Here is a 13,398-nt window from a genome sequence, read left to right on the forward strand (position 1 = left end):
TTACACTGGGGTCCAGTTGAGTTTGCAGATAATTTAGTATTGAAAAAATTAATTAGACCTGTGCCTGTAATTGCTGCAAACATTCCCAAGGGACTCTGTATTCTTGGTCTCTGCTTCAGAACCTATTATTTTGTGTGTTTACATTAATGTTTGCTGCTTTCCTGCATGTTAAGTAGACCAAAAATGAAGAAATGAAAATACTACCCTTTAATACTGATGGAAAACACCAGCGCTGTCATGGGATGCTGATGCATATATAGTCAAATATTGTCCACAGATTTCACACCCATATCATAATAAGTCTCAGCTGCAACATTTCAACCATGCAAAAGTGATAGCTTTCTGCACCCCAAGCACTACATGCCTTCATCTAGGCAAGCAAGAGGCATTATTTCAGTTCAAGGATGTTCCAGCCATACAAAAGCACTTGAGGAACAGAGGGGTAAAATGGAGAGGTAAAATGGAGTGTTCTGTAAGAGGGCAGGGAGCATCCGTGGTGCAACATTATGTGGAGCTCCCACTTGTATGGATGCTAATGTAATGCTAAGTATGTTTGGTACTTTTGACTTTATGCTACAATATACATGGGGCTACATTTTAAAGATCCTTTGAAAGCTACAGCTGGTAAAAATGCATCTACTAATAGGGCCAGAGGGTTGGTAAATATAGCACAAATTTTATCAGCTTCTTTGGTTATCAGTTCATTTCCAGGCTCAGTTCAAAGTGCTGGAGTTTACTTAAAAAACCCTAAATGGTCTGGGACCAAATTATTTGAAGGACTGTGTTCACCAAAATGAACCCACCCAAGACCTGCTATTGACTTCAGGGGGATTACTCTCTGACCCACTATAAGCAGAAATAAGATGGGCAGATACCATGGAGAAGGACTTTTCACTGGTGACCCCATATCTTTGGAACCCTCTTTTGTGAAAACTCTACCAATCTCCCTCTTGGGAAATCTTCATGCAAACCTTGAAGACTTTGTAAAGCCATTTCTGAATGATTTTATTCTGACTTTAAAGGGATTTCATTGATGTGTTTGTCACACTTTGTTCATTGTGACTTATTGTGGTTGTAAATCTTATTTTGGTAAACTCTAGAGAGGGCTTTGTCCTAAAAGGTGGCACATAAATATCTGGAATAATTTACTACCCTTGTGGTCACTTGCTTTTTGCTTCCAATTGTAGGCATGGAGTCTAAGGAACATTGTGGGGTTTTTTAGAGGTAGGTTTATGCAGCCAATTTCTGCTTTGCTGAAGCATTTTTAAAATATGACATAAGAAACATTTAGCATATGAATGGGGTAGTTCATCCCCTTCCCCTTTATCACACATTCATGTGATTATGACTGAGAAAAGTCAAAAGCTGGCCCAGTAATCTGACATTCGGCAGTGCATTTCTCATCCTTTGTTAAGGACAAATCGCGTTTCATTGACTACGTGAAATGTGGAGTTAGTTAAGACAACCCAAAGTCCAGACACCTTCCTTGCTCCTTATTTCTGATTGTGGAGCAATATAATCTGGACGCTGCCTGCTAATCTCTTTGGAGTGTGTTAGATGGAGGATATTTCCTCTGTGAAGAGGTTGAAGTATTTGACCTCAATACACATTCCAGACTCACAATTCTGTGATCCTAATACTCAATCATCGCTGCAGGAATGTAAGTTCATTTGAGCACAAATGACAGCGTAGCTCAACTGAAATGACACAGAGAATAAGAAACATCAATTTTAATAGAGATTTGAATCAAGGGATGATGAAGAATGTAGCACCCTTTGTTCTTTCTTCAAACCTGTGTCTTAGTGGAAGCATTTATGGATGTGTTTATTTATTCACGTATAAGATACAGGCACACCGGTGATCAATCCTATGCACCTTTTTACCACCACCACATACAATGCCAATCGGTGCACTCGATTATTTCTGCCCTTGTCCAGGTTGTCAAACCAAAAATCCCATTATAGAAGATTCCTCGGAGCTCCAGTTCTACAGATTCATGGGCTCCTTGGTACTGTGAAGTAATGGATGTTCTGTTGTGTTATTGGTCCCCTGTCAGCACTTGTTTGCGATTTTTTTCGGCTGGAAGAACCTGAAGTGGTTTAAAGACAGCAAAGTTGGTGGAAGCATGCCCATTATATGCCCAGTAGATTAAAGTCTCTGTGATAACAATTGGAGCCTCCCTGTCTATGGTCTTGCTGACCACTGAGCTTAGAGTGGGCGGAAATGGCACAAAATGCTATGAAGTCTGTTTGACTTTTATGGTCAGATGTGAAGCCGAAAGAGAATTCAGCCTCTGAGCTTGTTTTGAAGGAGCAATAAAAGCGCTAAACAGCAGCAGCCCTGGTCACTCCCTATACATAATTGAAATAGCTGCCCACTGAAGTCAGAATGAGATGGGGGGGGGGGAGCTGTGTAAGTGGCTCTGACTGTTGCTATAACAACAGCACCTTGGTCTAATTTCTTCTGAAAAATGACTTGCTGCTAGTGGGATGAAGTGGAGCAGCTTTTTGCAGCAGATGAAAGCTCTGTCGACAGCCTTAAGTGCTCCCTTGTTTATGTAGTGGATACTCTATGGTGTGGCCACTATAGTCCTGCTGAAAATTCCAAGATGAGCTAGTCCGCGTGTGGGTGTGTATGTGTGTTGTAATATGTAGATATACTTTTTAGACTATTAATAAATAGCCCCATAAAGTTTAGTGGTCTCCTAGCTCAGGACCATGTTCCTCCTCTTATAAATGGCTTATAAATAACCCAATACTCACTCATGTCCACCTAAGTCTACTGCTTTGGGAGTAAAAATACTTTGCCCCCCCTTTTTGTAATGCTATTCCAGGGCACCCCACCTCATAGGGAACAATGGATGTCAGTTATTTCCACATGTAACATATCCATAGAAACTAATGGATGTTCATTAAATTAGGGCACCTCAATTCCCATGAGATTTTGCAATTCCTGCAACTCTATCTGTTGCCTGTGAACAAAGCTAAAGTCTTACCGCCATGCTCATCCTTTATACTAGTTTTAAGTAACTTGATTTGTGCAGCTTCGGATGACATGCACAAGCAAGAATTTGTCTATGTTTATATGTCATGGTAAACCATAGTTTGAATAGTTTACTGTGAACGTGGAGATTGTACCTGTTTCACTCCTCCCCTAGCGTGAATGGGAGCAACAAGTCACAACATTGGCTTAGTGTTATGTCCAGACTGAGGGACGTGCTTTGTTTCACTCCAAAGAAATCACAGTTGGGATGCAAAGAAGAAACCTTGGCTTCAGATCCCTGGTTTAGATGTAGCACAAAGCTAGGGATTTTGTGTTGTTCCTGCTTGCACTAAGGAGCAAAGTGAAAGCCAAACTGTGTTTTTATGGTAAACCATTAGCTGCGGTTTACCATGACACACAAATGGAGCCACTGGTTCATTTCAGGGAGGGGAAAATACACCCACCCACCTCACACACATTTATTTTCAACATTTTCATGGGAGTGTGGTAGGGCTTTCTTCAGTCAGAACTCACCGGAACTGAGTTCCGGCACCTCTTTGGTGTGTTCTGGCACCTTTTTAGTGTTGTGGTGCCATTCCCTAGCATGCTGCTTGGGGCTGCATGACAGAGGTGGTAGGCAATTGGGCGGAGGTTGGTTGCGTAAGGTGGCAGCTGATATTTCCTTGCAGCAGTGGGGTAAGTGGGCGTAGAAGAGAAGGTCCTCCCCCTGAAAAAAGCTCAACAACTACAGATTCTGTAGTGTGAAGCTGCATTTGAAGGAACCTTTTCCAGCCCATTGGCCAGATTCTGTGATGGATAGCCTTTAGGGTAGGGGTTGGCAACCTAAGGTCCATGGGCCACAAGCGGCTCATGGGGGTCGTTTAACCGGCCCATGAGCCAACCCCAAACTGAGCTGCCCACTCGGCGAGTCCCTGTGTGCTGTGCTAAACTGGCACAGCGTGGCATGGGGATTCATTTCCACGGTGCCGGAAATCGTGTCTGTGTGGACACTGGAAATCGCAGGCACACACGCACGCACGATCCAGCCCACGGAGGGATCTCCACTGGAGTGAACCAGCCCAGGCGAGGTAAACCTTGCCGACCCCTGCTTTAGGGGGCAGGGGCTGCAGGCTAGAGGCCAAAGGCACTTGTAAAGAAGAGATGGATTCTTACCTTTATACAGTAGGTTATATTCCAGCCATGCCAAAGCCCCCCCCCCCACATACCTCTGCTGAGGAAAGCAAGCAGCGTTATCAGAGCGCAAGGGCACATTCTAGCCAGGCAAAAGCATCCAAGGAGGGCATGGAGCAGGACCAGCTTGAAGAAGGACCAGTTAAGAAGACCTGATGGGTCACATATGGTAAAGGGACATGCAGTGAAGCTGTAGTGGGAGTTTTTGGGAATTTATTGGAGACCTTTGAGATCAGCAGCCTGGTCATCTTATTTCCTTAAAGTGTGGTAATGTAATTGACCACAGTTTATCCTTGACATCACACCCACTTGTTCAGGTGAAAAGTGATCATATCCCCCAATTCATTTTCAATGCTCAAGTGCTCAGGGGATATTTAGGTTTTAAGTGGCAGGCAACCTGCTAGGTTACTGAGTCGAGGGTCTACAGAGGAGTGTGGGAAGCACACAAGAGCATCAGACTTCATTATGCACCATCCATTTGACAGGGGAAGAAACAATAAATGTAACCCATGCCTGAAGGATGTGTCACTCCCTTGGGAAGAAAGCAGCAACTCCGTCAACCTCATTCCACCTGCATTTCATTTCACGCAACTGTCCCAAGCTAGATTTGAACTGGGGTTGTCGGCTGCACCTCTTTACCTGTAAGGAGGCTGGCTATTCAGTGCAGCAAGCAACTGTCTCGATTGCTTGCTGAATTACCTTTGACGATGTTCCGCTATTTGTACATATCCTAACTGATGTAAAGTATGCATGTAGTAAAAAGGGTTTCTGGTGTTAGGAATGCATACTTTGTCCATAGGAAGAAGTTGCTGATTTGAGAAAAACGCCAGGGAAGGAGGGAATGACAGTTATTTGCCTATGGAAGCAGTGTAGGCATACAGGGCCAAATACCTCAGGCTAAGGAATGTTTGCTTAATTTTGTTTATTGATTTTGCATAGCAACCTATTACATAAATTGCAAAACTAAATATAAAAGGCAACTGGACATTGCCAGATCCAAGAGTAGTTTGAGGTAGCAAAGTGGAGCAACAGAATTTGGAGCTGTGCCACTTCGGACTGCAAGTGGGAGAGTCATATTTTTGAATGTTCCCCCATGTAAAAGGAAAGAAAAAGAGCTATCAGATCAGTACAGCAGGGAGCTGGGTAGGTTAAACTTTTTATTTTATTTTACTAGAGGCAAGTGTTTGTTTAAGCACATTTTTTTAAAAAGTATTTTACCTACAGTCTGAAGTGGTACCGTCCATCATTCTTCCATGTCACTCTACCACCTCATTTTTGGTAAGGCGTAGAAAAGCACCAAACTATCACCTTTAACATATCTCATTGCTAAAGGATTATAATACTCCCTTGGAAGGAAAAGCAACAGGCACAAAAATATAGAAACAGGAAAGGGAAGGGCAGTAGCCAAGCTCAGCACATCAAAAGAGCAGGAGAAAAGGGAAGCAGATCAGATAGAATCCACTTTTCCTCACAGAGAAACAGAAGAATTTTATTACTGGAGTGTATGAACATGCTTTGTAGAACAAGTAGCCAGCAGTATCTGAGGCATGAAACTTATTTGGAAGAGACTGAAGCTGCAAGTCATTTCTCCAGCTTTGTCTTAAAACGTTGTCCAATGTGTTTAAAGAGAGTTAAGAAGACAGACTGAAGTGACAGGCTTTTTGAAGCATCTTCCTCCCACATTAGAAGAGTTGTTTTTCATCCCAGTGCCATCACTTTAGTGGTAGTAAAAGGGCTTAAGTGGGATTGAAGTGGTGCCTGAGCCTTGTCTTGTGAATGTAACTCTCAGTAGAATGACACTAAACAGTGCAGGAAAACCAGTGAGTTGAGATAGTGGTATCTCACAATTAAGGCAACAGTGGCAATAAACTTCCTTATCTACCCCAGGCAAGGGAAGGAAGGCAAAATGTAGGTCCTTATTTCAAAATGGTTGCAAGCTGAGAAGTGGGATTTGCAGAACCGATTGGGTTCTGCAAATACAGGACATTTATTGGGTGCCACTTCCAAGAGAGTGATTGAGATGAGGCCTGCCTTTGTTTTGCCACCAAGTATATAAAGGCTGGTATGTGTTGCTGTAGAAAACGAGGTGGGTAAAGGAAAGCTGAGCCAAATTCATGGTATATTATTAATTTTTATTATTTAAATATTATGTTAGCCACCTTTGGCAAAAATCCCCCTGACGCCATTTTTACACCCCAAAACCAGGATGTTTCAGGAATTTTCCTGACGTATGGCAAGCCTAGCTCATGACAAATGCTTTACATAAAAAGAGGAAAGGATGGTGCATTTCAGAACATCTGGCAGAATTTATTAGATCTTTGTGCAGAAAGCAGATCCCTTTCTTTTGTGCCGCCCACCCATCTACACTGTGTTTGTTTTTTTAAATTATTTTAAAAATCCCCTCTCCCCCCCCCTTCCTTCTGTAACTCTGTAACTGGGAAATGGGGAGAGGAATTATTTTATAGTAGAAATATCAAAAACTTTGAATGAAAAAAAAAACCTTCTTTGGAGGCTGAAAGGGACAGGGGAGGTCCATTGCATGCATGGAAGTCTGTTGTACCAGCAGAGCTGCAATGTTCAATACAACCGCTAGATTATAAATATAAGAATCCACTGGAAGGCAGTAGCAGTCCATACACATGTCAGTTATCAAAACTGAGAATTTATGTTAGCATCACTGATAACAGAGGATGGGGGACCTTTGCAGCTGAAGGGCCTAATATTCTCTCATGGAAAAGGTTCTTGAGCTGCCTACCAGTGATGGGCGTGGCCAAATGTAAAAATGGGGGGACGGGACAAATGCAACTCTTACCTTTATGTAATAGGCTGCATTCAGGTAAAGGTAAAGGTAAAGGTACCCCTGCCTGTACGGGCCAGTCTTGACAGACTCTGGGGTTGTGTGCCCATCTCACTCAAGAGGCCGGGGGCCAGCGCTGTCCGGAGACACTTCCGGGTCACGTGGCCAGCGTGACATCGCTGCTCTGGCGAGCCAGAGCCGCACACGGAAACGCCGTTTACCTTCCCGCTGGTAAGCGGTCCCTATTTATCTACTTGCACCCGGAGGTGCTTTCGAACTGCTAGGTTGGCAGGCGCTGGGACCGAGCAGCGGGAGCGCACCCCGCCGCAGGGATTCGAACCGCCGACCTTTCGATCGGCAAGTCCTAGGTGCTGAGGCTTTAACCCACAGCGCCACCTGCGTCCCCTAGGCTGCATTCAAGCCATGCACAATTCAGAGGTTTCTATACACACCTTTCTCCATCACTGAAAGTAGGAAACCCTACTGCAGTTCAGGGAGACAATTCCAGTCAAGCAAAATCACTCAAGGAGGGTGTAGAAACACACTTTGTGTGTCCCCTGCCCCCAATTGCTATACCCTTTTGCCCTGTTTGCTCCTTTTTTTCTCCCACGTGGCTCTTTGTCACCGACAGAACATCTATCCAGCATGCTACGCAGGTGCAAATGCCGAGAATTCTATAATGCTGAAACCTTGCAGGCTCCACCTGTAGCTTAAGTATTGAAGTAGGTCTGTAGAACAGGGAGGACTCTGTGAGCACCATGAAACAAACATCTCCAGTACTGTTGACTGAAGCAAGATGTATGAAAGAGCTGTTTTTGTTTTCCATTGCATACGCTACATTTCTTTTGCCCCATTAACACCTCTAGTGATACAGATCTTCCCCTCCTTTTGGAACAGTATGAACTTTGAGAATGGTTCTTTGGCCAGAAACAGGAAGAATATTAATTGTGTACCCCATGGTGAACAATGTCTGTATCACTCAGCACTTGATGGGGGAGTGTTGTGTGCCAATGAGGCACAGAGAGAAAGTATACAGGTTATGAATTATAATAAATTTTCTGTGAGTATAGTTTATTGCATATAGTGGTTTTGTTGTTGTTGTTTATGAAGGGCAGAAGTGTGTGCAAGAGTCTAATTAATGATTTTGTTCTGTTTCTTCAAGCTTCAAGAGACGGTGAAGAGAAAGTTGGAAGGAGCACGCTCACCCCTCAATGGCGAACAGCAGAATGGAGCCTGTGACAGTAGCTTCTCCCCAACCAGCAAGCGGATACGGAAGGATGTACCTGGGATTGAGGGAATCAACAGCTTGCCCAATAATTTGCCTTTGCCTTCTATTTCCCCTCTTCACCAGCTTGACATAAAACCATCACTGCCCCTGCAGAACAGTGGAACTCATGCTGGTGGTCTGGATGACCTGGGTAAAAATGGTGGACTTCCAGAGATAAAACTCCCAATCAATGGATGCACAGAGCTTGAGGATAGTTTTAACATCCTGCACAACAACAGCAACAACAACAGCAGCAGCAGCAAGGAGCTAAAACAAGAGCCCTTGGATGATCCTAGCTGCATGGACAATTCTGACACATCACTTTCAAATCAGAATAAACTTTTTTCAGACATTAACCTGAATGATCAAGAGTGGCAGGAGTTAATAGATGAGCTGGCTAACACTGTTCCAGAGGATGACATACAAGATTTGTTCAATGAAGACTTCGAAGAGAAAAAGGAGCCTGAATTTCCCAGACCAGCCACTGAGATTCAAGAGAGTGCGAGTGTTAAAAGTGACCCATCACACTCTCCATTTGCCCATGTTCCTCTTGGGTCTCCCCAGGTAAGGCCTTCTTCTTCAGGTCCTCCATTTTCAAATGTCCCTACAGCATCTAGCATACCTTCTGTCTCTAGTGCGCCCCCAGCTCCACTCTCTGACAGCTCACCAGCAAATTGTGTGGTTCAGTCACCCCAGACTCCTAACCAAGCACATACCCCAAGCCAAACTCAGTCAAGACCGGGTAATGGTTATCTCATTAATCCAACAACAGTGGCAACAGCTGCCCCGGGGCCTGGCCAAGTGGCTGTGCCCAACACTGACTTATCTCCAGCTGAACAGCTTAAACAGATGGCAGCACAGCAGCAACAACGAGCTAAGCTCATGCAGCAAAAGCAACAGCAACAACAGCAGCAGCAGCAGCAGCAACATCCAAATCAAGCATCTAGCTGGTCCCCAGTGGGGCCTCCATCTAGTCCTTATGGAGGACCCTTCAGTACAGACAAACCAAATAGCCCAATGATATATCCCCAAGCCTTTAACAACCAAAATCCTGTAGTGCCTCCTACGGCAAGCAACCCACAAAAGACTACGATGAATAACTACCTCCCTCAAAACCACATGAATATGATCAGTCAGCAGCCAAATAATCTGGGTACAAACTCCTTGAGCAAACAAACCAATATGCTTTCTTATGGCAACACTAAACCTCTGACTCATTTCAATGCTGACTTGAGTCAAAGAATGACTCCACCGATGGCCAATCCCAGCAAGAATCCCATGATGCCATACATGCAGCAGCAGCAGCAGCAGCAGCCCCAACAACCACAGATGCAGGCTCAAATGACACACTTGAGTGAGGAGCAGAAACGCATGCTTATCATGAAGCAGAAAGGAATGATGAACCAGACGATGGCTTATGGAACACTTCCCTCCCTTGGTCAGGTAAGTGTGAGCAGATAACGCTCTTTTAATGACTTAATTCATTACTTTGTTGCAAAATCCAAGAGGGAGTGTGTGTGCTTAAGTCAAGGGTCAGTAGGTACTTTTGGAATTTGAGAGTGTGCTGTGGGCGCCAGCCACAAACATGGCTGCCGTGGATGTATAGCGTGACGCAAAATGGCTGCTGAGGTGAAACGGTGTAAGACAAAATGGGCGTCATGGGCTGTGGCATAGAACAAAATGGCTGCTACATCTTAAAGAGCAGGAAAATGCCACACTGATCATTAGTTGGTCGATCAGTGTGGCATTTCCTTGTAGTTGTGGGGTGAGTCATGTTTGACTAGTTTGCCTGTGCTTTGGAGGGAAAGAGGGTTCTAAGGATATGAGTGATCTCTCAGGAGTGAAAAGTTGCTAGTGGATGGCCTCTTGTTAATGCTAGCACAAACCACTTTTACAATATCAGAATAGTAAATAATTTTCCTGAGTAAGCTGTGAGGCAAAGGCTGGCAATTCATGTATCCATGTGGCAATGATGAGCAATGGCATGTGTTTACTAGGTGCCAGTAGTGTGGCCAAATGAAAAAGGGCGAATGGCTCCTGCACCTTTAATATTTGGATTAATATTTAGCTTGAGCTACAAGCTGCACCTGCTGAAATTTCCTCTCTCCACAACTATTAAAAGCAGGAGCTCTTGTCATCTCCTTTACCTGTCCACCTTATTTGCCAATAAAGGACAACCACTATCCTCTGCTCATGGCAGATTCCAAAAGAAAAGCCACTAGTTGCTGCCTGTACAAGGTGGATTGTGCTCCTGTCCTCATCCATGTACAAGTCCTCTTCCACGTCATTGTTCATAGTGCGGTCCATCACCTTAGAGACCACAGCTGTGAAAGTGAAGAAGCACCTGCCCCGACATTGTAGTTATTTGCTTCGTTGTAGAATACTGTAGTATCATCTGTGAAATAAGAGCATAAGAGGGGTGCAGTTTGATCAGACCAATGGCCCGCCAACATCAGCATCCAGTTCTCAAAGTGTCCAGCCCGATGACTATGGGAAGCCCACAAGCGGCACCCAAGGGCAATAGCACTCTTCTCGCTTGTGATCCTCAGCAGCTAGCATTCAGATGCACATTGGTGCTTCTGGCAGTGGACATAGAGCATAGCCATAGCCATAGCTGATAGCCTTATCCCCCATGGTTTTTGCCAAATCCTCTTTTAAAGTCATCCAAGTTGGTGGCCATTAATGCATATTGTGGAAGAAAATTCCATAGTTTAACTCTGTGCTGAAGATTTGGAGCATTTTCTTTTGTCTGCCCCAAATCTTCCAATCATCTCTGTGGGTAGAGAACCTTTTTTTCAGCCTGATAGCAATGTTACAGGGGCTGTATGCCGGCAGTGGGCAGGGATGGAGAAGAGTGGGCGGAGCAATGGATGTGACTTCTACCTTCGTACACTAGGCCACATTCCAACCACACAGAAGTGTGTATACCCACCACACTCCTCTCTTCATTCTTCAGCCAAGCAAGCAAGGAGCACAAACACAGATCAAGGACACATTCCAGCCAGGCAAAAGCACTTGGGGAGTGTTCAGAGCAGGCCTGGTGAAGGCCGTGGCCAAGGGAGGAAGGAGAGTCCTGAGGGGCCAATAAAGAGCTTGGAGGGGGGCACATTAGGTCCCTGGGACTGATATTCTCCACCCTGACTTAAAAACTTTTTTCTTTTTCTGAGTATGGCCAAACAGGGCAAGCTTCGTGTTCCTGACAAGTTAAAAGATTATATTTTAAAAACAACCCTTGATTTCAAGGTAAAATGTTGATACAAGCTCAAGAAAGAAACCATACTTGTACCTCATAACCCTCTGCCCCAATATCTCATTTAGCTCACCTTCAAATGACCTGAGCAGAAATAGAACCCTAATGTTTCCATATTGAAAGATCTTTCCAGTCCCAGTGGGCCAATTTAGAGGCACACAAGAGAAAAGATTGGCTTAGGTGGGAAAGGTAAAACAGTAGCCTTCCATCTGGAATGTATTTCCCCTTCTTTCTCTTACTGTTTTCCTGAAAAATGTTTGTTGATTGACCTCCCTATGCAGTCAGGAATAATTGTTCCTCACAATGATGGGAAAAGATCTGCTGATAACATAGAGCTAAAGTCACAAAGCACTTTCTGTCCTCTTCTCCCTACATCAGGAAACAAAGAGAATCAAGGATAGCTAGAATCTCTTACCTTACTTTTATTCTGTCCTTTATAGAAACAATAATAGGAAAAGAGGAAAAAAATACCCTCCTTTCTTCTTTCTGAAACTGTCTCCAAAATGGGGGCATATCACTGCATGGTTAATATATTTTATTGTGCTTTACTGTACATTTCTTCTAACCTGTACTCTCACAATAAACTTGTTGCTGTATGTATTTTAGAGCTGCCAGATTAAAAGCTACACAGAGGTCATTATTCCCATAGAGAAGCCTTCCCCAAACTGGTGTCCTCCAGATTTTTGGGGGGACAGCAGCTCCCATTAGCCCCAGCCAGCACAGCCAGGAGTTGTAGTCCAAGAAGGGCTGCTACAGAGCAATGCAAGAGAGTTCATTCTTTAGCACTACGCCTGATCTAGAATCAATAGTTGCTTAGCTGTGCAGTTGTTTGCAGGGAAGGAAGGGAGCCTCTCTTTATGTGTCAAAAACCTGTTGCTCGTCGTTTGGCTGATTGAAAATTGCATAATTGTTCCTACCAACAACACAGCCTGCGCTGCTTTCTGTGGTATTGTGAAGGGCACACAGTCCACAAAGAAATGTGCAAGACTCCACACTGTGTGCATTATTGAAACCTTCATTCTCTGATTCCTTGTTGTTCCCTACACATATATGATACTAAAGTGGGAGTAGAGAGAGAGAGAGAGAGGGAGGGAGGGAGGGAGGGAGGGAGGGAGGGAGGGAGGGAGGGGGAGAGAGAGAGAATCCTTAGTGGGCATGCCTAAAGGGACATACTCCAATGCCACTATGACTATTGTCAGAGTAGTGGTATTTTTAAAAAATGAATGAGCCAGAATGAAGTAAAGCCCCAGAAACAATGCTGTGATTATATACTAGTCAGATATTAGCAATCTTATATGGGACATGCTAGAGTTCCAGGCCCATCTTATCAGATGTAGCTTATCAGAACATCTTAATGTGTGCTCCTCCTGCCGCATATGGCGCTTGGCACTGTTTTGCATGCCATGTTAGCGACATGAACACCCTGCAGAGAGATCAGTAGCATACAACCTTCATGTTAACATGTCAGTGAGTAGCTGGTACTCTGGCTTGTTTTCTCGGCTTTGATGAGCTTCATTAATTATACTAAAAGAAAAGAAAGGTGTGTATGGCTGAAGAGAAACCTATTTAACTCACCGTGAATAGGAGTAATTGGACAGTTGGCAGGGTGTTAAATTGGTGGTCTAGTGAGAGAAACTAAAAAAAAGAAAAGAAAAAGGGTGCATTATTCCTGCATGCACAAAAGGTGGTAGAAGTTGTCTAATCTCCTACTGAATATTGTTTCTCTGGAGTGCAGTGGTCATGACTCATTTCTCAGCTGAAAGCCTGCAATAAGTATTATTTGCATTGCCAAACCTCTGCCACCAGTGCTGTAAAGAACATAATCCATAGAAAATACAGACTCTAATGCTTCAAGTGCAGTGTTTTATGCTAATCCCAGTTGTGTTATAATGAACACTAGACAGTTCCTCT

The 13,398-nt window shown here is 44.1% G+C and overlaps 1 protein-coding gene across 1 annotated transcript in view; it reads left to right on the top strand.

Moving 5' to 3' along the window:
* Positions 1 to 13,398, top strand: part of MAML3 (mastermind like transcriptional coactivator 3) — a 271,623-nt gene that overhangs the window by 140,699 nt on the left and 117,526 nt on the right. Inside the window, exon 2 of the mRNA XM_083755381.1 lies at positions 8,133 to 9,680. Within this exon, the coding sequence (XP_083611507.1) occupies positions 8,133 to 9,680 (1,548 nt within the window). The remainder of the gene's footprint in view (positions 1 to 8,132; positions 9,681 to 13,398) is intronic.

Source organism: Podarcis gaigeae (assembly GCF_964106915.1).
Source record: "Podarcis gaigeae genome assembly, chromosome: 9".
Taxonomy (NCBI): Eukaryota; Metazoa; Chordata; class Lepidosauria; order Squamata; family Lacertidae; genus Podarcis; species Podarcis gaigeae.